The sequence below is a fragment of the Eupeodes corollae genome, chromosome 2, assembly GCF_945859685.1.
Source record: "Eupeodes corollae chromosome 2, idEupCoro1.1, whole genome shotgun sequence".
NCBI lineage: Eukaryota > Metazoa > Arthropoda > Insecta > Diptera > Syrphidae > Eupeodes > Eupeodes corollae.
In genome coordinates, this window is record NC_079148.1 from 78,967,630 (window position 1) to 78,994,606 (window position 26,977).

The 26,977-nt window shown below is 29.9% G+C and overlaps 1 protein-coding gene and 1 long non-coding RNA gene across 4 annotated transcripts; one reads left to right on the forward strand and one right to left on the reverse strand.

The window, feature by feature from the left end:
- Positions 1–6,223: 6,223 nt before the first annotated feature.
- LOC129944435 (uncharacterized) lies at positions 6,224–26,916 on the reverse strand. 3 transcript variants are annotated; one of them, XR_008781440.1, is made up of 4 exons: positions 26,405–26,916; positions 26,179–26,312; positions 6,570–6,752; positions 6,224–6,482 (listed from the first exon to the last, which is right to left on the reverse strand). It is a non-coding gene; the product is annotated as an uncharacterized LOC129944435 (long non-coding RNA). The 3 variants fall into 3 exon arrangements; XR_008781441.1 differs by lacking the exons at positions 6,224–6,482; positions 6,570–6,752 and adding an exon at positions 25,865–26,085; XR_008781439.1 differs by lacking the exons at positions 6,224–6,482; positions 6,570–6,752 and having other exon boundaries at positions 26,146–26,312.
- LOC129944434 (protein 60A-like) lies at positions 6,748–20,733 on the forward strand. The gene is made up of 6 exons (XM_056053862.1): positions 6,748–6,971; positions 7,070–7,662; positions 11,779–11,945; positions 14,470–14,912; positions 20,119–20,289; positions 20,352–20,733. Exons 2-6 carry the CDS (start codon positions 7,394–7,396, stop codon positions 20,610–20,612), a joined length of 1,311 nt encoding a protein of 436 aa, XP_055909837.1. The 5' UTR covers positions 6,748–6,971; positions 7,070–7,393; the 3' UTR covers positions 20,613–20,733.
- Positions 26,917–26,977: the final 61 nt, after the last annotated feature.

Genomic DNA, 26,977 nt, shown 5'->3' on the forward strand with positions numbered 1-26,977 from the left:
TAGCAAAAATTGTGCAACAGAACACTTCCAAAATTCCATTACATAATTTAACGATAGTTATACTCGTAGCGTGATGATTAGTGCGTTGGGCTGTCATGCAAGGGGTCTTCCCTGCCTGTTCCACCTAACTTTTTCACGGGTATTGCGAGGAATTGACAAATCCTCCAAGAGTAATTCTTGTCATGAAAAAGTGCTTCCTCAAATTAGCCTTTCGGATTCGGTATATAAACTGTAGGTCCCTTCCATCTCTGAAAACATTACTCGCACACAGGAATGGTTGAGAGTTGTAAGTCACTAGGCCCTGGTTCTTCATGGATTGTTGCGCTACCTCATTTATTTATTTATTATAATTTAATGATTTTAACAGAGAAGAAGCATCACCAACGAATTAATGACCGCAATTGCAACCATTTATAAAGTTATAGATAAGTAAAAAATAGAAATGAACGACTTATGTTTGCTAATGAACATATAGCCTTGTTCTTGAAATAAATATAATAATATATACTTTTGCCTTGTTTGTTAACCGTTACACACATGTCAATATTATAAATACGGTTTTGTTAACGGATGAAAGGAAATTTAAATTTAAAGGTTCAAATGGAATAACGTATATGTATGGCGGAACGAAAATGAAGAATTGTTGAAGGTAATAGTATGAGAATGTTTTGCAAGTTATGGTGTTTGGAACTAACTTCTTGGGAAAGGTAAAATGTATCACATGGCTAACATCAATATTATGAAAAAACCATTTGGGTTCAGTTTAGATGAAATCGAAATACAAGACAATTCCTTCTTCTGCCAGGACAACTACCCAAAGCAAACATCTTGTAGAGCAAGGTCATGATTATTGTATAACTGCCTTAACGTATTTAAAACATAGAAAGTCACCTGACCTTAATGCAATCGCGAATATATGGAATGAACTGTAAGGACCTTAAGACCTTCAAGAAGAATAATAAGAAAGAAGTCCTGAAGTGTGCTTAGAAAAAGAAACCTTTTAATCGAGAGGATACGCAACTAAGTAAAGAGAGATTTTTTAGCTATTATCTTTTTGGATATACTAGTTTAAACAGCTGACGCACGTTTCGTGTTTTGTTTCGCTGTCAAACATCTTCGGTTTGGTCTATAATTTAACCATGAATTGTTTTACAATAGAACAACGCTTGCAAATTATTGAATTTTATTATAAAAATCGCGCGCTTCGTCGATTTTATGGTCAGTTTAAATTTCGCACCAAATTTACATTGTTGGACATTAAACCACCAACACGCTTACGTAGAGTGCGAACAGAAGCAAATATCTCAGCTGTATCGGTCAGTGTTAATGATGACCACCACTGTTACTCAACAACGTGGAAAATTTGGCGGAAGGATTTGGGTGTGATGCTTTTTAAAATACAGCTGGTGCAAGAGTTGAAGCCGAACGACCTACTGCAACCTAAGATTTTTGGTGAATGGGCTCTTGAAAAGTTGGCCGAAGAATTGTGTTCAGCGACAAAGCTCATTTTTGGCTCAATGGGTACGTAAATAAGCAGAAAGCCAGAAGCATTGCAAGAGAGAGAGGGCTGGTGGCATCAATGGACCGTACTTCTTCAAAGATGATGCGAATCGTGGTGAATGGTGAACGCTACCGTGAGATGATATCCAACTTTTTTTTTTCTCAAAATGCAAGAGCTTGAATTGCATGACATGTGATTTCAACAAGACGGTGCCACATGCTACACAGCAAACATTTTATTTATTTTTTTATTTCACGTTCGGGTCCGGTTAATTGGCGGCCTAGATCGTGCGATTTAACGCCTTAATACTATTTTTCGTGGAGCTATGTTAAAGCTCATTTCTATTAAGACAAGCCCGCTTCAATTGACGCATCGGAAGACATAATGGAAGCATTTATTCGTGAGATACCGGCCGAAATGTTGGCAAGATTTGACTAAGCGAATAGACCGTTTGAGGCGCAGTCAAGGTCAACATTTGCATGGAATAATCTTCAAACATTAAATTATATAGAGCGTAATATCGATTCAAATAAAGATCTTATGCATTTTTTGAATTGTATGTTTTTTTTTAATGTTCCTATAGCCTTTAAAAAATCACCTTTTACTAAATATTAAGTGTCCAATTATGTGTGATTCGTTAAGTCTTAGAGTTTCTTTTGATTTCAATCATTATTTGCTGTTTAAAGGCTAAAATTGTAATTTTGGCTTATTAAAAAAATAAGAACGTGCTTGGTTGTTATATAAAAGTTTATAAAGTTTTACACTCTTCATACATTTTGCTTGAGAAAATTCATTGCGAAAACTAATATTTAATGTATCCGATTAGTCGTGGGAGCCATGTGGAAACATTTTGCCAAAATCTAAAAATTATAAGTTTTTGCTCTTTTATTTAAAATAAAGCGAAGTTTTCAAAGAAAAAAAAAATATTCATGAAAATTCTTATGTTATAAAATTCGGTATAAAAAAAAAACATTTAAAAGCTTTTTTCATATAAGTGACCCGTTCAAAGATTTTGTTGCTTTTAAAAATAAAGTCTAAAATGTTTATATTTGTATCTTATTTGATTCGGTTACATATAAAATATTGCAAATACATAATATTTTATCTTTACATTTAGAATTGAAATTTTATTTACATGCATTTTGTATTAATTTATAAACATTATTGTCTCAATTATAAAATAAAACCTTGTATACATAATTATCATAAATTGCCTAATTTTAAAAATTCAAAAAAAAAAGTTAAGATCAAGATTAAGATTGCTACAAACTAAAGACTGAAATAAGCAACACGTCTTCTCACTCAGCAAGGTGCATAAATATGACCCGTCGGTGATGGATTTGAAGTGTGAAACTAACGAGAGTTGCTGGGGCCCTCGAGTGACTCCTATGATGTCGGTAAAATTAATTGGGAAACGACTAATTTTCGTTTCGTCTCGAAAGAAAACGTAAGTAAATTATACATTAACGAAATAAACGTTATTTGGCTAGGCAACATCTCATAAAGAACCAAAGTCCATGATTTTAACCAAGCAAATAATTTAAGAAGCTCTCTTCCATAACTATAGTTAACGTTAAAGAATTAACTCTCCAAAATCTAGTCATATTTTCTTTTAATTCATTTTAATTGATAAAGGTTGGACTTAATTAACCCATTACAAACCAAAAGTATTGAAAGAAAAGTATTTAAGTTTAAATTTAAGACAATAACAATGAAAATTTTTTTGAACAAATAAGGGCAAGCGGCTATGAAGGTGTACTTTATTAATGGAAACATTTGCTTTTATCTTTCCGACAAGTGAATCCTAAAATCGTGTCCTCGGTTTTTGGATGTAAAAAATATACATATCTTTGAAGAACTAATTGACATGAAGTTTATTTTTAACAATAAATTGTTTTAACATCAAACAAACCGGGAGGGAAAGGAGGTTACTTGCCCTTTCCTGGCTCTTAACTTTGACCTTTGCCTTACCTTTATTTTATCAGTTCGTAAAATTCTTGATTTCTTTCACTGTCTGCAAAACTAATCATCTCTTGAATCGGGCCTTTTAATATACATATGTAAAAAAAACAATATCATGGTTTGAATAAAGTATTTGAAAATTGAGCTTTTAGCAATATTGAATAACCACCTTATTTCTTTAAAGAGCATTTGTGTACAACAGTCTCAATAAAGTGGTCGACTGCCAGTTGGTTGAAAACAACCTATTGGAGTTTACGTGTAAATTCATAAGAAATAATTATGAATTATGAAGGCTTATTTGAAAAAGTGACTTACAACATCGTGCGAGTAACGTTTTCAGGGGTGAAGGGGACTTACCGTTTTCAGCCGAATCAGAACGTTTCATTTGAAATAACAGTTTTTTAACAAGAATTACTCTTGTAGGATTTTTAAATTCTTTGAGGGAGGCAGTACCCGTGAAAAAAAACTTTAATTGGCATATGCACGGATTGAACCCAAGACTTCTAGCATGACAGCCCTACAGCTTATTTGAAACTGATTTTGAAATATGTCTTCCGGAATTTTTAAACGTTGTTCTAAAGGCTTTCATATCCAAACACATTTCTTCTTCTTCGGTTTTTTAATTTTTTTTCTACCAATTTGTGTCCCACGTTTTCAAAAACAATTTCTTCCGCATGGAAGCAAAACTAACAATGTATAAAAATAACTTAAACATAAAGGCAATTCAACGGAAGCTTAATGCAACAAAATTGTTTGGAAAAATAGAAAATTAAAAGATCAGATCACTTTTATTTCAGAGAATTTTTGTGTACGCCTTTGAATTCAATGCATTTTACTTTACTTTAAAAAATTAAAATAGTACAGAATTGGTCACGACAATCGGCAAAATGGAGTTGTAGCAATTTAAATGGAAACCAGCTTTTAAAATATGATGTTGAACGCGAGAATGTTGGCCCGCAACTCTGTCTTGCCTGCCTTTTCCTTTGTTCCTGCAGCTTAAGCTTCTAATGAATTGATTATTAATTTTTGAACTTTCAATTAATTGGCTTGTAGAGATAGGACGCTCATGAGCCATAAGTTTTACTATACAAAAGGATAGTTGATATTGTGAAATTGAATAAATGATTCACTCATGATATATGTAACTTTGATTAAGATAATCAGAATATGCATATTACATAAATATTTATACACAAAAGTACCGAAAATAATAAATATGTATTTGCTTACAAAAATAAATTGAATATTCAAATTTAAAATAAGAATTAATGCAATAACAAAATAAATATTACATGTTTACATATTTATAATTGTCTGTTTATCTGTTTACAACGACAAGTTCATTTTATTCTCCGAATTTTTAAAAAATAAACGAATTAAGAAATTCATAAACAAAATGTCTTCTAATTGACTTAAGACTTTTGTATGGAGGTGATACGGCCTATAGCTGAGTCTTAAAATGTAGAATGAATAACATAAATAGACATAAACGCTACGCTATCCTATGTTTTGTTTTAATGTTCGACAGTTTTTCGAAAATATCGTTTCAGAATGGCAGAGTTGTACAAAATTTTAGGGAAAAAGAAGTTTGAGTCATTTTCAAAAATACGTTTCGTATTAATTTACTTACAGGGTTTAAAGTATGTATATCCGGTTTCAAGTTGTCAATATTAAAACTTTTAATTTTGGAAAAACACAATTTAAAAAGATTTGTAAAACAATGTTTAGGTAGGTGGAAGTCGATAAGTTCATGAAAAGGTGTATCTCAAATACACATTTTTGTATATTTTCATTTCATCAAAATCTCAAAATGTTTTTTATTTTTAACAAATGCATAATTTTTCGATAAGATAGAAGAAAAAAGTAATATCATTGCTAAATAAAACTTGATTTTTAAATTTTTTTTAATTAGTTAATCCGGCAATGTGGCATTGAACTGTGAACACCCAATCGACATGAAAAGTCGATGTGGTGTAGTTAAATTTTCGAAATTTTTCTTAGAAAATCCACACAAAAAAAGTAGGTAATTGTATATATTTCATCAAGACAATAATCATTTCTATCTACATAGTATATATTAAATTTCTATTGAATCTTTATGGTTATACGCTGAGCGCCACTTGAAAATCTTATTTCACCTCTACTCTGCCCAAATAGGTAAACATGCAGTATTCTCAAGGTTACCACCGTGTTTTAATGAAGATTTACTGGAAATAAAATATATCTAACATAATTAAATTATTAAACAAAAAACTGGTAAAAATGAATTTCGACTCAAGTATTAGTACAACAAAGAAAAATATTGGCTTCAAATATTTTACCTCACACAACATCTTGTTAAAGACTTATGTAGACAAATGGACATACTGGATTCGATGTTATCAGTGTGGATCTCAACCCAGCCTCTTTTTTTTGATTTGATTTTGACCGCACTGAACATGAACAAAAATCATCATTTGACTGGGATTCAATGGCAGTAAAAATATTGCGAATGTTGAAACTCAAAAGTTTTTTCCCCAATTGTATTTTCAAAAAAAAGGAATGTAAATTATTACTTCGAACGCTAAAAACTACATCAGATGATCATCCTTTTTCTGATAACCTTTATACGACCCTAGTAGATACATATTTTTCGTAGGTGGCAATCATAAATTTACAATTATACTATACCGCCAATGAAAAGGCAAAAGATTCAACAATATTGGAAAAAGAGGCATAATAATGATGATGATCAAAAGAAGAGTATTCTTTTGCGCGTTTGCTTTTGTTTTTATTTATTGTTGTTGTTCGGTACATTTTTACTTTTAGTTAATTATGTTCTTTCCTTTTCTCTTGTCTCTAAACAACAACAAGACTCTGATATGTCTGATTCAATTTGGACGGACTGGCCTAGCTAGCAAGAAGCAAAAAGCAAGAAGCAAAGTAGATGCTTGCTGGATTCGATTGGATGGAATATATGGGATGGGATGGCGTCTGAATTGAGTTCCTCGCTGTTCGCTGAGGTATAATATCGTTGTTGCTGTTGAAAGACACGGAAAAGATGTTTTTTGTTAAACTGACAACAATACGAAACGTAAACGGCTTTAAGATGAATGCCTTTACCTACCTGCTGCCTGCCTGTTTAGCTAGATCTTGTCTGAGATGAGATGCCAGCTAACACCAGCCGGCCGATCGACCACTGCCAGCCAGCCAGCCAGTGAGCCAGCCAACAGCCACTAAAGAAAGCCAAGGCGCAAGACAACTTGGTTTCGTTTCTTCAGTCATTTCTGGAATTTCATCGGATGCACTTCTGGAAGAGAGAGGAATATTATTATAACGAGCTACGACGAGTATCTCTAAAGAAAAATATATTTAAGGTCCACTAAACCTAGACAACCATCACAGTGCCGCGCGTATCTATTGTGTTCATTTATATTTTAACATCATCAAGTTCTTCGAAGATTTTTGTTGATCATTGACTTTTTTTATCGTTTTTTATTTTATTTTGTGTGTAACTTAACTATCAAAGGTATATAACGGTAAAAAAAATCCATCTTCAATTTATTGGAATGTTTGTTTAGAAAGATATTTAGAAGATATATCGTTCTGTTGTTGTTATTGTTGCAGTTAAAGGAATCTCAAACTACGCGATGGCTTTTAAAGATGTACGGTCCTAAGGAGCACGTTTGTTTATATTGATTGGGAAGTAATTGAATTAATCGAAGTAATTAAATTTGTATCTACAGAAAAAAACGAAAGAAACAATGTAAATTCGAAGTACAAAGTTTAATCGTGAGAAAAAAGTTTTATGTTTTATTTAATTATTGTTTCCATCTTGAGAGAGTGCGGAAAATTAATAAAGAATAAAAATTGAGTTTTCATGTTTGTATCTTGGAAAATACATAAATGCGAATTTTTGAAATTAAAAATTAAAGATTTTTGTTTAACGAAATGTATCGCCGTCGGTTTATGATAAAGAAAAATAACTTCCAGTGCATTTGCGCCACAATGCAGTCGGTGGTTATTTTAAGTGTTTTGTTTGTAAATATTACTTTAGTATTTGCTAGCCAGTCGGGAATTTATCTTGACAATGGAGTCGATCAAACTATTATGCATCGTGTGCTCGACGATCATGAAAAGATGGATGTGGAAGATGAGATATTGGACTTTTTGGGATTATCAGAACGACCCAGACGAAGGCATAACCATCTTTCATTACGGTGAGTATACATTCTAAATTTCTGGAAAACGAAACTTTCAGTTAAGCAATTTTAATTAATTTTGGATAAAATAAAATAAGTTCATGCCGGCTCCGAGTTGTCTACGAAAGTTTCATAGTCTAAGTATAAATCGTTGCAAAATATAATTATAGATTACATTTAAATTTAAGATTTAACCATAAATGTACATATAGGCAATTTTTTACAAGAACTTAATTGAGAACTTTTTTAAAAAACCGAACGAAAAGCTATAAAAATACTCAAGTATTATAAGAAATTCGCAATAAAGCCTCTATATTTTTAGGTTTTGCAATAGAAATGGAGAATAGAATTTAAAATTTAGTCAATAGCCCAGTAAATAATTTAAAAGTATTTCTACTGTCTTCAACGACATACCTCTACATACTTTTTAATTTAAAATTATGTTTTAGCATTTTTCGGATTCCGTTTTTGGAATTTTTTAAAAGTTGAAAGAAAATCACAATGTTTCTAACACAAATAGAGTAAACATCAATTTTTATGAAGTTCGATTCTTCAGACATCAAATGAAAAGACTTAATTTGTATTGAGGTTTGACTGCTAAACTTAACTCTGGATCTTGGCCAGCACCATTTTTAATGCATCCTCTAAGTATTTTAAGAGTTGCTTAAGGTTGTTTAAAGCTTTTTTGACAACATATGGTTAATCTAATACCAACAAAAACAATTTTGGTAGATATGTACTTAAGGTCAACTCACCTAAAATTGACTGATGAGTCGTTTAAAATGTAACTACACTTCCTATACTATAATTGGACATGAGGAGATTTGTGGAAATATTATTTATTTTAATTAAGTAATTAATAATCTGAAGCTCAAGATGATATGTGTGCTGTATGGTATGTACTAGTACTTTACTATAAAAAACTTGACCGGGATGAGCAAATGAAGTGATCAATTAAACAGAAAAACGCACTAATTGAGTGATGGGTTGAATAAAAAAGTTAACAATTATTTAAATAAATAATAAGTACCTACATCCATAATTATTATTAAAAACGACATTTTAAATTTTTACGATTTTATTTTTAATTTTGTTAAACAAGATGAGTTATTTTTACGATATATAGGTATAATTACAATCAGTGTTTATTGTATAAGTCTAGCTCTGGAGACAAACAAGACGAATCGACGACCGCGGCGGCAACGTACGGGCGGACGGACAGTCGACGTTTTATATTTTATATGATGATGATAACTTCATGATGATTTTGATGATTCAAGAAAAAGAAATGCGAAATAGACTTATTCGTAGGCTTGGCCTACTCTGTAAATTTTTGTATTGTTGTATTAATCCTACCGTTTAGTTGCTATAAACAGAAATTTGCATTTTTAAAAATTAAAATTCTACAGTTGTGGTAGTTTTTTTTTTTAATATGAACCTCTTTGCTGTGAATTCTATAATGATATAGGAAAATAAGATTTTACAAGCTATCAAGTGGTTGATTGATGGATGAGGTCTCATGTTATTGGTTATAATAGATAGTTTTTTGTATTGTTGCTGTATGAAATATAAAGATGAACAACCGTCAACTTCTGCTGTTATCGTCGGCCGTCCTTTACAGCAGCTGACAATATAATGTTGACATTCTTTGGTGTTTATATTTTTGTAAAGTTATAAACCACAGGTGTGGTCCTTTTTGTGTTTTTTTTTGTTTGTGGTAGATGTGGTGATATAGAGTTACAATTATTATACCTCCTTTTATAAACTTCATTGAACAATAATTAAAGATACATTAATGAACAAAGTATATTTACACTATATTTATAGTTTAACGCCTTTTTCATATAACAATATGAAAACATAGATTGCTAAAATTTTATAATGTTCTTGAATTCGGTTTTATAGTCCTTGTTTATTTGTAAACCTTGACAAGTTGATTTAGACTCATTTTTTTTAAAGAGAATTAAATAGTCTATAGTGTGTTGACAGATTTTAGTGTGATTTTGAGGGTTTTATTATAAAAAAGTTTTAAGAGGAAAGAGCCATTCCCTTCTATGTTCTATGTAGATAACCACTATGAATCATGAAGTTGGAACACTTTTTTTGAAAGTATTACTTTATGATTATATTATTTACTTTATGGATGGAACAGTTAATTTGGAAAAATACTAGCAAATTCCTGAAAACGCGTAAATCCTCATATCAATTGAGCGAATACGAGCTACAAATGGGAATTTTATCTTCCAGCAAGATAGAGCGCTCTTAACATGAACCTACAAACAAAATGGCGTAGTTAAACAAAGAAGGAATGTCCCATATTCAATCAAACAATATAATAATATAAACCAAACATTTATAGTGTATATCGCATTATGAAATCGAAATTACAGTAGATTAAATATCTTTTTAAGAAATGCTTTAACAAAATACATATTTATTTTCCTTAAATTTGACTTGCGGAACAAAATGCTGATCCCCCTTACCTCTTTTTAAGGACCTGTTTTCATTATGTTTAGTTGAATAAAGTTTCGTAAAAAATCAAGCTAACAATTTAATTAGAAGAAAATACTTATAAAAATGAAAGAATCAAATGTGTATAGGTATTTAATTAACTGAAAACTCACTAATGGAACGGCCTGTTTAAGTAAAAATTGATGTTACATTAAACAAGGTTTGAATATCTTACATGCATTCGAATTGCAAAATTAGTGCGGTAAGAATGGGAATCAATTGCAGCCAATTAAAAATCGAGAAATGGCATATTTTCAATGTTTGGACAAATTTTTTGAAGATTATTACAAACGTAAATACGGAGATTTATGTTTGCTACCATTTGAGCAGTAGATACAAAAATTAAAGCTAATTGTAGTAGGTATGTAATTTATGTTGTTCAACTATTAAATCACTTTGGTTGATTTCTTCAAGTTTTTAAAGCTCATACTCCCCATTGCGAAATATGTTTTTTTCTTTTCAATCCGCACAAACCTTTTTTCTGAGTTGGATCTTTTGACAGCTGTCAGTCAATTTAATTTTCATAACAAAAATAAAAAGTTTGTAAACTTATTACTTAAATAATGATTCGGCTTGCGCAAAAAAACAATCTTCAAGAACCTGCGATTTAACAGCACTAGACTAATTTTTTGTGCGGTTATGTAAAGTTAATTTTCTAAGCAGATAAGTGCAAGACATTTGACGCCTTGGAAAAGAATATTCATCGCGTCATTGGTATCGTACATATATCGAGCCTCTCGGCTGTTATATATTGGAGCTAGTCGTGGTGGTCCGCCGTCGGTTTAATGGAGAACTTTATAATTAGTTTAAATAAAGACGCGTGAAGCTGCCAAACTGTACGCAATTTTCTCGTTGTCAAATTGAAAGTACAAATATAAGTATATAGAAATGAGCTTAAATTTATATATTTTCCTTTGGTCGTACTTTATAATGAAGTAATAACCTATGTTTTTGATAAATGTAAAATGCTTAATAAAAAAAAATTTACGTGACGCAGAGCACTTTAGATAACGATACCTGATGATTTCTTCTGATTTATTGCTGCTCAATTTGAAGAAGTGCCTCATTAAACAACCATTAAGTTATGCAGTATTTTACTGTGAGTGAAAGAGTGGATAATGCGTCGATTTTGAATAGCTAGAGTTCAGTCTCTTTTAAATCTCCACAATATTATCCGCCACCAGGTGTCCTATTAATTTCAGTAAATTGCCCTTTCCCGTTAGTTGAATGCTCATTCAAATGAATTGTGAATTACAACCATGCCCATAGCTCTTAGAAGAAAACTTTTCTTGTACTTGTAATACTTTAAAAGATTTAAATCTAAATGTGCCATTGCTAAATGAATATTTCTTCGAAACGGTATGAATATTTGCTAACTCTTAAATGACAGATGTCAAATTGTTGGGCTTAAAATTTTCAAAATTCTTACTACATAAACGGTTTGTTTTGGTACATCCTTTATAATTTTAGTATACAAAAGAAAAACTAAAAAATGTTAAATTTTTACTATAGGTTTCAATATTGGCCATTCTTTTTGAACATTGAGTGTCGAGTTATTTATGTATATTGTGTATGCATTTCTTAGACCGTATGAATTTTTTATTTGTTCTTAATTTCTTCCAGAAAATCTGCTCCACAATACCTTCTTGATGTTTACCATCGATTGAACGAGGAAGAAAATGGTGAATCTACACGTAAGAAAAGAGATGTAGCTGATGATAATTTTATAACTGATCTCGATAAGACCGCAATTGATCAAAGTGATATTATCATGACATTCCTAAATAAAAGTAAGTTATTTTTTCGTAAACATTTTTACTATCAAATTAAAAAAAAATATAAGTGAAGGACTTGCTGCATAAGAGACCTTATGTCATTTTAGAAATGAGAGGCCATGTTTTAGAATAGACAAAGAAATAAATTGTTTATTTCACATATTCTTTTTTAATAGTTTTGCAGAGTTTTTTGGTTTGATGATTGAACTTAAACAATTTTAAATCAAAGATAGGTGTAAAACTCAAAAACACTTGTAAAAGTAGCTTGAATTATACTGTCCAATTCTAAACTTCTTTTCTGGGAATATTGTTTCACAATGGTGCCTTCAGTATTCTACTATCTATGTATAAGTTCTGCACAAACAATTAATTTAACAATAAGGACATTTTTCATTCACCTCACTGTAATTTTTTTATTATAAATGTCAATCCTTAGAAATGGGTTTATCTGCATTTACCTAAATTCCAAGATTTATATTCTTTTTGTACGAAAAACTAAGCGCCTCTGAGGTTAAGTACATAATAGTTATACGTTCTTTAAATTTGTATACCTCTATTCAAACAGGTTGTTGTATGATACAGGTATAGAGGATGGTAGAATGTTTTTAAGTGCATTGTTCTTTTGTATTTTGTTGAATAATGCACTTGCTTCCAAGTATCCCAATTAGCACTTATGACAGGTCCTTTTGTTATGAGTCACAACAAGGACTTTTGAAATTGTATTCAAATTGAGGTAGAAAAAAAGGTTGGTAGTTACCTGTTTTTACAACATGATTTATAAAAAGGGATCGAAATTTGAAACCGTCCATAAATTTAACGTAATATATAACGTGGGTAAGTTGATGCCCCTTCGTTTTTGGTTTTTGTTTAAATGAAAAGGTTGGTAGGAAAGATATTGCTGTATGTTCCACGAAGTAGGTACGTACATATGTAAGTACTGTATACACATATGGGGTTTTAAAGTTATGTAACTATCACCATTGTTTTTTTTTTTATTTGTTCTTTGAGTCATCAAATGCTCTACATCCTTTCAGATATTAACAAGGTCCTAGGGTATATTATGACCCTTAGAAACAAGAACGTGCTAAATTAGTTTTGCACAAGTATTAAAATTATATACTAAGTTAAATTCCATTGTAAAATGGGATTATTTTTTTTGCCAGAGATATTCGGTCTTTTCGATATTCTTTACAATTAATGGTCCTCTAGGGAATACTAATAAATTATCAAAAATATTGAACGCCTCAAATCTAAAGCTTAATGGTCAAAAAAGTTTCTTGCAGTTTCGAATCAAGGAATAAACTGCGATGCAACTGTAGTTCCGATATCACTTGCACATTCTATTCAGTATTTAATTCACTTAGTTCATTTCCTTTCAAGAAGAAATATCGTAAGAAAAACTATCGAATTATTTTTCAAATTTATTGAAATTTTCAATCTCGTGTCCTGAGAAACGTCTGGGATGTATTGAATCTTAGGCCAAAAGATTTCATGAAAAATCTTTGAATTATAAGGAATAGGAAAGTTATGTTAGGTTCATTCTTAGTAACCTTCTTAAACTTCAATTAAATTTCTACTTGCTTTGGTATTTAAAGTTCACATTTAATTGTAATAATTCAAATTTCCCCAAAACCACTTAAACTTCCAACTTCTTAAAAGCAAGCAGAACTTGCAAATACTTACTGTACCTCCTCAATGCTTGCAAGTGTTTATTTTTCGAGCTGCCAAAAAAAATCCAAAGCATTGGTATTATATTCGACAACAATGCCACCCTGTTAGCCTGAATGCAGAGCAAAAATAAACAAAATTCAATTTAAAATGCCGATGATGGTCAATCGCATTGCGATGTTTATTTTTACCACACAACAAAAGAACCATCCTCAATTATTGACCATTTAAAATCGATTCCAAACTTTAGCGCCAGTTTTGTGCTCCAGGTAGGCACATAAGTAGGTACGAGTCTAGAGGACTTGGGAATATTGTGTGTGAGTATGTTCAATTTGAATCTCGATGATCGCCAGGCATAAAAACCGGCTTATCCCAAACGTTTTCTTTGTTCTTTTCTTCCCATAATATGACTCACTTAAAAAAAAGGAATAAAACCCCAAGAACCGAAGGGGTTATTTGATTTTGTTTCTTTTTGTTTGTGATGGGCTAATTCGTTTGATCTTCCTTCATTTCTTTTACTTATCAGGCTGCCTCATTCCGCTGTGATTATGGACTCAAGAATTGAAATTAATGTATGCTTTCTAATTTATGACAAATATTTAAAAAAAAAATGCAAACACATAGGCTAAGAAACTTTGTAAAAACATTAAACTGTAGTTAAGGGTTATTGAGTCATTTTGATTTTGAAAATTTTAGTTATGTTTTCAAAATGTCAAAACCGATTCAAAGAAAACAAATTATAAAAACTTAGGTCCATTTATTTTATATATCATCTTTAAAAATGAGTGACATTCCAGTACCTTTTGCTGACCAAACTAACAACTTTTATTATCAAGGTATCATAATGAAATAAAATTCAAAATATTTTCAGACCACCATGTACCCGAAGTCCGACATGAGCATGGGCGCCGACTATGGTTCGATGTTTCCCAAGTGCCCAGTCATAATTACTTAATGATGGCCGAATTGAGGATATACAAAAAAACAAATCAAGGCAGAATGGCGGCAGGAAATGCTGGAAAAGAATTTACGATTGCTGTTTATGCGATTGTGCAGGCCGACGACGAAAGTGAATTAGAGATACTGTCGTCATTAAATACAACCACAGACTATCAGGGATGGCTGGAATTGAATGTTACCGAAGGACTTGCGAAATGGCTGGCCAATCCGCAGGATAATAAGGGAATTTATATTGGCGTTCATGAGGCTAATAGGGCAGACCGCGAGGTACGCTTGGATGATATCGGTTTGGTGCATCAAAGGGGTGCAGATGAATTTCAACCATTTTTGATTGGCTTTTTTCGAGGACCAGAGGTTAGTGCTGATCTTTTCAGAAGATAACATTAATGCAATGTTTGGATATTTTGGGTTTGATAGCATGGCTTATACATATGAACAAATTTTTTTGCTAAGAAAGACTTAAGAGAAACACACATAATTTAAGGTAATTATGTACTGTACGAAGTACATATCTCTAAATTAATAATGAAGGAGCTACTAAAATATGTTCTTCTAAACATGCTTGTTAGTTTTAGTCATGACGAATTTGTGTGCATAAGCGCTCTAAAGCCTTATTTAAGCTGAAGAAAATTGTACTTTTATTTGAATTGAATTATGAGCATCGTCATGATAAGTCTGTTTTATTGTCTTTAAAATCGTCATATGTTTTATACCACATAGTCAATATTTATCTGATCACAAACATACTCAGTTAAAATTTCAAGTCTGTCTTTTAATTCCTCTTTGTCAGCGAAATTGACAAATCTTATTGCGAGGATAACGCGTTTAAATATCTAAATAGGATTTAGACCTGCGAGCGGCTGCGTTTTAGATCTCTTTCATTAGGAGACTTTTAGAAATACGGCCTTTATATTCCAAAAAGGAAACATAATTTTTACGAACATTTTACGTTGGCATGACACCTCAAAATTCTAAAAGTTTGGTATTTAATCAATTTTCTAAATAAACTTCTTTTTCATTTTTAAAAATAATTTACAAAATATTAATTTTTAATGACATTATCTAAAGTGTATTATAAAAAAGTAAAAGATACCTATAACCCTTTAAGGCTAGTGTCGAACGACCCTTTAAAAAAAGAAACTTTAATATGTATTACGTGTGGGGTCACGTTTTATTTAAAGAATAATTTGTATATAAATAAAATTAACAAATGCTAAAAAAACTAAGATGCCAAATTTAATAAATAATGTTAATTTTTAATATTTAAATATTGAAAAAATATAAAGTTTATTTAACTACAATTATCAATAAATCTTTGATTTCTGAGCTATCCATTGTAAAGAGCCATATTTTGACTTCTTTTTCAAAACGAGGTTCAGTTCGTTTAAAATTCGAATAATTGTGAGGCCGTTTAGGTGGTATGAAATTGAAAAAATTCGAATAGTGGGTTTTGTTAGGGGCTGGAACTTTAACTAAAAATTTACTATTTATCCCCAAGTTGTACAAATTTGAGTTTCGAATTGCGGTAAGATAAGAAGATTTTTAAATAACGGCCATGTGCTTGTTATATGTTTTTGAGACAAAACAAGATTTTCAAGTGTATTGCAATAAGTGCCTCCTCAACAAGATGTACCATATTGCAGTTTCGAGTGAACGAGTCCGTCGTATATTGTTACCAACAAGGTTTTGAGCAAAATGGTCTTAACATAAAAATGTTTGAGTAACAGATAACATGTACTGTTTAGCCTGTTATGTGTTTGCTTTCCAGTGCAGATTTTTATCAAATAAAATACACATATTTGAAACTCTCAACCGACAAGTAGATGAACAGACAACATTTTCAGTAGTTTTTACTATTACAAGTGTGGGTCGACGTGCAAATTTTCTTACATTCTGCAGAGTGAAAGTAAATGTCGCAATCAATTGCTCTTACATTTTTAAAAGCTGCAAATCATAAGTTTTTTTTTTCGCTTACTAATACCTCATGTTTTAAAAACAATTGTCTTAAAACTTGCAAGTCTTTTTGTAGTTTAACTAATGATTCAAAAAAGTTACTGCTTTCGTAAGTAAAAGCCAGATCATCAGCAAAAGCCGTTACACTACTACTAAAATGATGCTGGAATATGGAATTCACATATATTAAAAAAAAACCGGGGCCAATACAGAACCTTGCATTACACCAAAACTAATATTCATGACCTAGCTAAAGACATTTCCAAGTTTTACTATTTTTTACTAAATAGGAAGCAAACCAGTTATGGATTTCACCTCTAAAACCAGCTTAATAAAGTTTGTCAAAAAAATATCATGATTGACCATATCAAACGCTTTGGTCATATCAATAAATAAAGCTAAGGTATTACTTTTTTTTGTTAAAACCCTCGCTTGTTTTGCTGCATAATTTTAATATTGTATCTTCTCTTGAGCGACCTATAGCGAACTATTGCATTGAAAACCCTTATAAGCCAAATCTGAAAACATAACTGCGGAAATTATTGAAGGCATTTGCCATTTCATCAGGGTTTGAAAGTATTTGATTTTCCACTTCAATAAAAATAAAAAATAAATTGGGTGGCGCAACAGTCCGTTGTGAACCAGGGCCTAGTGACTTACAACTCGCAACCATTCGTGTGTGCGAGTAATGTTGTCAGGAATATTCAATATCCAGTACATAATCTTCTTCGTTAATTTGCCTATTTAAAAAAGTGTTATCAACTTTCCACTCTTCTTTTGATATTGCCTCCGCAATTTTCAAATTTATTGGTGTAAAAATGTTCGCGAGACGATTTTACCTCCTTAATAACTTTCTGATTCAGTATAATGTATTTTTGTTTAAGTCTTTGGTTATGAGGATATCGTTTACATTTCTTTCTCATTGTATTCTTTTTGTTTATTTTAATAAGTAAACTTTAACCATGGCTCAAGTCGTTTGAGCTTACAAATTGTATTTGACCTAGACTATACTGTAGTTGAATTTTTTAAATGCATTTGCAAGACTTTAACGAAAATGTCATAAGCTAATGATGGGTTGGGTTCTGTATAGACTAAAATAGAGCTGAAAATTTGAATTAAAAGTAACTCAAGGTCGTGTTAAGCAAATTCAAAATAGTCACTTTTATTTTCTATTTTTCAAGATCTCGAACCAACAGTGTAAGTAAAACATGTATATTACTTCACATTGACAATATCTTATCCTATCTAAATACCTGCATAGGTCGTCTTTCGTTTAGACTGATTTTGTTAAAATAATTTAATTTAATTTTTGTTGTATGTCTTGAATTTCGGATATGTCGAATAACGAATGGTGTGTTTTATTTTACTTAGGCTCAAAAAACCCGATGCATTATAAGAACAATGTTTTTTTTTCAAAAAAAACATGCAAAAAGAGAACTCAGACTATAAGGTACTTTTAAACAAGTTCGCTTGTACTCGTAAATTTAATTGGGTTGATTTATTTTGTTTTACTTCATAGTTTTATGTGTTGTTTATCGTTTGCAATGGAATAAATAAATATTCCTGTACTCAAAACAAGGGCGGATCCCGACTTTTAATCAGAACAGTGGTCACACACTTAAAAATAACTACGAGTTGTTGGACATTGCTCAAAAATGTTCTGTAAAGGATGTTGACAGACTTAAAATAACATAATGTGTAACCTTATTTCAGGGATTTAAGTGACAATTTTATTTATGAGTTTTTTTTTAGAATACTATTTTTAACAAGGTTTTAATTCTAATTTAATTTGAATTTACAGATTCCAAAAGTTTTCTAAATGTGTGTGTAATATACAAAATAAAGGCGAAGAATGTAACAAAGATATACAAAGATGCAAAAGCCAAAACATGAGAAAGTTTGCAAAACAAAGTTGATATTTTTTCCAAGGAAAATAAAAACGAATTCAGAAAGAAGAATAGTCCGCCATTTTTGTCGTATGTTTTTCTGACCTTTTGCTTGAACCTTTTGAAAATATTTTGATGAAAAAGGAGTCAACAAAATTTAAAAATTGGAGAGAGACAAATTTTTGTTTCTTGAATTTAACGATTTATGTATAGTTGCATTTATAAGAACGTCATTTCTCTAAAAACAAACAAACTGAGGTAAAAGTAGTGTGCCACTCACAAAAAAGGTGGAGAATCTCTTCTCACTTCATTTATCGAGAGATTCAAAGCTTTTATATAAAATTAATAGATGTGAAAGTGTCATTTTAGTTGTTTGTGGGATATTTATATTCTCGACATTCAGTCTTAATCCCAGAGCGAATCCACATCAAAAAGTAGATTTCTTCAATTTATTAAGATTTCAAAAGATTTTCTATTTAATAGATAACCAATTTAAAAAAAAAATAAAAAAGCCAAATATTAAAAATATATACGATTTTCCGGATTTTAAAAGACATTTTTTTTAATTTAAGGTTTCCTCTTAAGGATCTAAATATGTGAAAGGATCTTATTAAAAAAAATGTAAAGCATTACTCAAGTTTTTTCTAAATTTAAAATTTTCTGAATACTTTCAAGATTATTACAAATATTTTCGTTTTTTGGTGATAATCTGCAGAGGAAATCTGTGCTCATATAACTAAACTATTTGAGCTTAATGGCTCATATGACCCCCCTGGATCCTTCATTGGTCAAAAGTGCATGATTTTGGGCGAAGCGGTTGGAATAGGGCTGGATTTCGAATTCATATTGTATGAACGGTCCATCGATACTCAGTTAAAATTAGCACTTTATTTGTAGATTAATATAATAAATGAATAATTTAAATAAAAGGGAAGTAACGCAAAACGATTAGGTTAGAGCTAAATTAAAAAAAAACACACCCAGTGATTATTCTGTTTTGGTATTATTTATATTGGGCAGGTTCAGGCAACATAGGGACTTCATTTGCAGTCTACTTCATTCTTTAAAAGTACATTTTGACCAAGGCAACTAGTTAATTTTTTTAAGTTTCATGAATTTCACATTCCGAACTTTACTTCGCAAACCTCTACTTTAAGATCATAGTAAAAAAAGTACCAACAAAATATTGTCTACAAAACACCCCTCAGACAAGCTACAAGTCCATCACTATTTGCATTTTGTATTGTAAAGAAATATATTGTAATATTCGACTTGTTCCAACAATTAAAAATTATTCACACTTGCAAATAAAACACAATTTTACTTTATTTAAATTGTTCCAAACTTATTTATTGAATTAATTTCAATTAATACTTTTCAAATAAATAATATAATAATTAAGTTCAGCATTCAGTTGAATGAAAAAACATGATCAACTGTCATTTCGATAGAAGTAGGCTTGACTTAATAGTTAGGGAGATTTTTCTTGACGAACTTTCCATTAAAGTTGCCTTAATTGGAAGGTACATTTTGGCAGCTGGCCAATCAGATAATAGAAACTTGCCTAACTTTTAAGTCCAATATGTATGCTGAACCTGCCCATTATAAGGAATTGATTTAGTTGAATACCTTTGTATACATGATAACATACAAAGATGAGTAACGGTGTATCATAATAATTTTCTTATATTAAAACCAAATAAATTGTTGCATATTTTTAGGTGATTAAAACAACACCACGCCACACAAGACGAAAGCGAAATGTTGGCCAATCGAGAAGAAGTAGAAAAAGTGAAATGCATCCACTTTTAGAACAGCATCATTCTGGTGAAAGCATGAAAAGCTGTCAAATGCAAACTCTTTACATAGATTTTAAGGACCTTGAATGGCATGTAAGTAAATCGAATGTTAATTTACTTATTTATTATAAAACGTACCTGAATTTCTGTTCTAGGATTGGATTATTGCTCCTGAAGGCTATGGAGCTTATTATTGCAGTGGCGAATGTAATTTTCCACTTACAGCTCATATGAACGCAACAAATCATGCGATTGTACAAACTTTGGTGCATCTTTTGGAACCAAAAAAAGTTCCAAAACCTTGCTGTGCACCCTCAATGTTAGGTGCTCTTAGAGTACTTTACCATATAAATGATGCAAATGTAAATTTGAAAAAATATAAAAATATGATTGTCAAAAGTTGTGGGTGCCATTAATATGAAATAAATACGCAAACTAAAAATATGTTACTAAAATAGGTTATATGTATGTACGTTAATAATAAATATATTTTTATATGTATTTTGTAAATAAATGTGTTTATACTCTTATCTATAATTGTAAGCAATTGCTATTATTTTAAGTCCATTTAAAAGTTTTGTTCTGTTCAAAATATCTTCGGTATCTATGCTAAATCTGTTAAGTGTTTATTCATAAAAGTGGTGGCGCATATACGTAATTTTCAACTTTCCATAGAAAATGATTGCAAGCGGTACGATTTGCGGAACTAAAATTGTTGACATTTCTCGACGTTTCAAAGTACCTAGAATCTAAATAAAGGATTTTTAGAGAGATGTCTGTGTGTGTACAAGCGTTAGTACGTCCTTACGTTTAGGAAGTCTTTTTCGTTGCCTAAAGCTCAAGAAGCAGTAGAGATATCGACTTCAAATAATTTTTTGTATACAGATAATACTACAACAGATGCCGAAAGGACTCTCAAAGAATTGAGTGGGTGGTTTTTTTACCATAGTAATTTTTAAAAACTGTGAAAATTTTGGTTAAACCAAAATATCTCACGAACCAAAAATGCTAGCGACTTAATTGAAATTTTATATTATCTGTATATTTTAACGCGATACTAACCAAATACATTTTTGGGAAAAAATCCGATGAACGATTTTTTTTTATAAATCAAAAAAATGAAAAAAAAAAAATGAATGTCACCTCGAATATTTTACGAACAAAAAACCAAAATAATTGAATGCACCATAAAATAAAGTTTTTTACATCTGCTAAAATTTTGAGAAAAATCCAATTGACATTTTTTAAAATTCTGTTAAATTTTAAGAAAAATCGATGCTACAATTTTTTTTACAAAAAAAATAAAAACCTAAAAAAAAATGCTAACTATTGAAACAAATTTACTTTCAACTCAAATATCTTTTCAATAATTAAAAATATTGGATTCAAACTAATGTTATCTCAAGGAAAATATTGATTTCAAAATTCCCTACACTTTTTACAAAAATCCAACGGTCAGCTTTTTTATAAAAAATTAAAATATTGTAAAAAAAATACGCTTCTAAAATTGGTAAATTTGGTTAACGATTTTGTTAGCAAAAATAGATTTGGAAATAAAACTATATGCAAAATATTGTTGTTAATTTTAATTTTTTACAATAATTTATTATATTATCCACTTGAGTGTGCGCTTATTAGAACACTCCCATATCTGGGCACCAGCCCAGATATGGGAGTTATACTCAAGCTTTGGACGTATAAGTCTTGTACATAACAGCGAAATCAGAGGGGAGAAGAACTACTTGCATCGCACTGTGGTCCAGAATCGACATCTAAAACGAATTTATTCAAATTTCTGACACATAATAATTTGACCCAAACCCCTTATTAATCGAATGCTGTGTACCGAACCTATGTAATAACGCATTAAGTTAATGGCTGTTTTAAATATTTTAGTACTATGGCAACACCAGAGTTAACAAATTCTTAACATTTTACTTATTATCAAAACAAAGAGTTACACGCGTTTGCAGATTTCGTTACGCCATTGAACGTTTATCGGTGCATTTTTTTTGTGATTTCTTAATGCTTTAAATATTATACTATACTTCTATAAAAAACATTAAGTATATGTTATATATTTTTAGTTATTCCGTTGTTTAGTTGTTATTGTATTTTTGATGAAAAGTTAAAATGTATCGAGTCTTATAAAAAATTGCAGATATGACTTACCTTTGTATTAGTTAGTACATGTATTAAGAAATATAACGGGAACAAAATTTTAGTCCCCGCGTTGCCCCAGTATTTTATTAAATTTTGGTTTTAAGAAATGGTTGCTGAAATTACGTACTTCGAATTATATGAGGAATGGTTAAAATTCAAAACTTTAACTAGGGCTAAATGTGTAAGATTATTAGAATTGCTTATTAACAACACTAAGCACCTGAAAACCGAAGGTATTCAAAGTAAGTTGGAAAATTTTGTGAAAAATGTTGAATCTCTTTGGAAAAAACCAAATAACTACCGACTTAGATTTTTGAAACTCAATATAACATGGCTTGAAACCAGAATAAAATTGTCTGTTAATGAGGGTGGGGATAGTCAACCTAGACCATCAAAAGCTGGAAGGCCATCAAAAAATTTCCTTGATGCTGGTATTAGATGTCAACAAAAAAAAAGTACAAAATATGGTTGATAATAATAGAAAAACTTTCACGTGCAACTCAATCTGCGTTATGGAAGAGTGGTAAGCGAGATGCCACTCATGTTGTTAAAGAAGCTGTTGAAAAATCAATGTCATCTGTAAAAAAAAGTAGGACCAGAAAAGATTCAGAAAAAAATACCTGTACCCATGTCTCCAGACGAAGCATTAGCGTTTCCCTGGAAACTGCAAAACAGTACGTGTCCTTGTATCCGTGGTATAATATGCCGACAAGTGTTCACAAAGTGCTAATTCATGGCTCTAAAGTTATTAAGCAAGCAATTTTGCCTATTGGACAGTTAGGACAGGAAGCACAATAGGCCAAAAATAAAGATTTTAAGTTCATAAGAGAACATAGAAGCAGAGAGTACAGCAGAGCATACCAACATTGATCTTTTTAATTATTTTTTGTTGTCATCAGATCCAATCATATCTGAATTAAGTTTACAGGGAAAATGTTGTAAAAAGAAAAAAATGGAACTAAAAGCAATGAATCTGCTCAAAGCACCTCATGTAGAATTAAATATATGCCCCTAATACTCAAATTCCTTACCTTTAATTAAATGAAGTATTTAGCATTATAATAATAAGAAAAAAGAGGCTGGGATGCGACCCAAACTGATAACTTCCCATCCCGTCTGTCGATTTGCCTGGCTTCAAAGTTTGTCTATATGTAGGTACTCGTACCAATTTTTACCAAATTTGCGTACTATTTTTTGTAGATTTTATTTTTTATGAAAAACGGACTGTTGGATTTTTAAATAAAAATCACTGAATATCGAAAACAATATTTTCTGTAAAATAAAATAAGTTTGAAGACAATATTTTTAATTTTTGAAAAGCTATTTGAGCCGAAAGTAAATTTTTACCAAGTTTTAGTATTGTTTTTTTTTTAGAGTTTTATTTTTTGTAAAAAAACCGTCAATTCGATTTTCTTCAAAATTCTATCGAATGTTGAAAACAATATTTTCTATAAGATAAAATTAGTTTGAAGCCAATATTTTATAGTTTTGAAAAGATATTTGAGTCGAAAATCAATTTTTGCCAACTTTTGTTAAATTTTTTTTTAGGTATTTAATTTTTTGTACAAAAACTATCAATTCGATTTTTTTCAAAATTTTACTAAATTTTAACAACAATATTGTTTGAAAGATAAAAGTAGTTAAAAGCCAATATCTACAATTTTTGAAAAGATATTTGAGTCGAAAATCAATTTTTACGAACTTTTATAAATTTTTTTTAAGGTTTTTATTTTTTGTAAAAAAACTGTCAATTCGATTTTTCTCAACATCTTTCAGAATACTTAAAACAATATTTCTTATAAGATAAAATAAGTTTGAAGTCTAACTTTCAAGTTTTTGAAAAGATATTTGAATCCATATTCAATTTTTACCAACTTTTGTTAATTTTTGTTCGGTTTTTATTTTTTTATAAAAAAAACTGTCAATTCGATTTTGTTTAAAATTTTACTGAATGTTGACAACAATATTTTATGAAAGATAAAAGTAAATTAAAGCCAATATCTCAAAGTTTTGAAAAGATATTTGAGTCGAAAATCAATTTTTACAAACTTTTATTAATTTTTTTTTAGGTTTTTATTTTTTGTAAAAAAAACTGTCAATTCGATTTTCTTCAAAATTTTACTGAATGTTGAAAACAATATTTCTTATAAGATAAAATAAGTTTGAAGCCTAAATTTAAAGTTTTTGAAAAGATATTTGAATCGATATTTAATTTTTACGAACTTTGAGTAATGTTTTTTTAGATTTTTATTTTTTATAAAAAAAACTGTCAATTGGATTTTTCTCAAAATTTTATCAGATTTCAAAAACATTATTCTCCGTTGCTCAAAATTGTTTTGGAGATGAAATCATATGTTAGTCGTTAAATTTAGGAGGTGACAAATTTTTTTTTCAGTTTTTTTGATTTAGAAAAAAAACCGTTAGATAGATTTTTTTCAAAAAATATATTTCTTTGAGATCACGTTACAGTTTATTATATAAAATTAAATTCAAGTCTCTAGCGTTTTCGGTTCATAAGATATTTATTGTTAACCAAAATGTTCACTTTTTTTTAAACTGCTATGGTAAAAAACTACCCACGCAATTTTCTTGAGAGCCCTTTCTGCATCTTTCTGCCTTATTATCTGTATAACAAAATTTATTTGAAGTCGATATCTCTTCTGGTTCTTGAGCTATGGACGACGAAAAAAACGTCGCGAACGTACGGACGTACGGACGTACGAACGTACGTACACACGCACGCACAGACATCTTTCTAAAAATCTTTTATTTCGACTCTAGGGACCTTGAAACGTCGAGAAATGTCAAAATTTTCAATTTGACAAATCGGACCCATTACAATAACTTCCTATGGGAAGTTAATAATAATAATAATAATAATAATAATAATAATAATAATAATAATAATAATAATAATAATAATAATAATAATAATAATAATAATAATAACAATAATAATAATAATAATAATAATAATAATAATAATAATAATAATAATAATAATAATAATAATAATAATAATAATAATAATAATAATAATAATAATAATAATAATAATAATAATAATAATAATAATAATAATAATAATAATAATAATAATAATAATAATAATAATAATAATAATAATAATAATAATAATAATAATAATAATAATAATAATAATAATAATAATAATAATAATAATAATAATAATAATAATAATAATAATAATAATAATAATAATAATAATAATAATAATAATAATAATAATAATAATAATAATAATAATAATAATAATAATAATAATAATAATAATAATAATAATAATAATAATAATAATAATAATAATAATAATAATAATAATAATAATAATAATAAAAATAATAATAATAATAAAAATAATATTAATAATAATAATGATATTAATAGTAATAATAACAATAATAATAGAAGTATTATCCACTTCAAAAATCTTTCTTTTTTTAAGGCAATGTTGAAAAGCAGTGAAGCAGATCAAAAAAGCATATTCGGTAAATGTATATTTAATTTAATAATTTAATTGTCTAATTTAATTTAATCTGCTCAAGCAAATATATGTAGTTAATATTTCCTCACTTATCTTCTAGTTTTTTAAAATTAAAATTAAAAATTTAATTGAAAAACAACTCTTTATCGGCTTAAGTTCATAGAATTTGATTTGATGGCTGAACTATAAGTTACATCGTTTGTTTTTGAATCGCAAGTAGCCTGCGGGAAAATTAGTTCCATCAAATTAACATAAAAATTAAAAGCTACAAGAACATCAAATCGATTTCAAAAATTATACAAATTTATTAATACTTGTTTTTGACATGTCTGCAATAGTTAGTAGGGAGTTCTTTTGGAAATGTTGATAGTTCGGGAAATGTCTGTTTATTTTGTTCGTCAACTGAGTTCGACCAATTTCCATCTATTTATTCAGCTGCCAGCTTCAACTAGAAATTCAAGATTTAAACAAAAATTTTAATTAGTTACAACATTGCCTACCAATCAATTGAGAGAGATGCCTATGTTTGTATATACATACATAAATATATTAAACGAAAGCTCAGATTTGTAAACATATATCTACATATCTTGCAAAACCGTTACGGGTACGTCCAATAACCGCACGGCTACACGTTCCGTTTATACAAATCTAAAAACCTCGAACAGAGAAGATCTTGTATTTGAGCCTGGTTAAAAAAAAGAGATGTAGATACGCGAACATTAGCAAACCAAAAAAAAATCCTTCGATTTGAGAACAAGTTAAGAGCCTTGAATTAAGTTCTCTTTTCGAACGATTTTAGCAAAATCCGATCAAGCCGACCGCGACCGGACGACCAACTAACGAAACGGCTGCGGCGGCGCGCGGCCGCAGCAGCACGACAAACAACTACGACAACCACGATGATGGTTTGAATATTAAGTCGCGCTCCATTCTCTCGCCAAGCTGATGCTGATGATGGAGATGGAGATGAAGGCGACAAAAATAAGATACTAGTCTACAGATTGTTTTTTTTGCTGTTTCTGTTGTGTTGTTATTATTTTTCCAGAGATGCTGATGCCCAAGGAAAGCAAAAGCGCAAGACAAGTTAGATTAGTTTTTTCAGTCATTTCT

Coding starts and splice junctions, on each gene's coding strand:
- LOC129944434 (XM_056053862.1), top strand. CDS start 7,394: ATGTATCGCCGTCGGTTTATGATAAAGAAAAATAACTTCCAGTGCATT. Junction 11,946..14,469: donor CATGACATTCCTAAATAAAA/GTAAGTTATTTT, acceptor AAATATTTTCAG/ACCACCATGTACCCGAAGTC. Junction 20,290..20,351: donor TTAAGGACCTTGAATGGCAT/GTAAGTAAATCG, acceptor TTTCTGTTCTAG/GATTGGATTATTGCTCCTGA.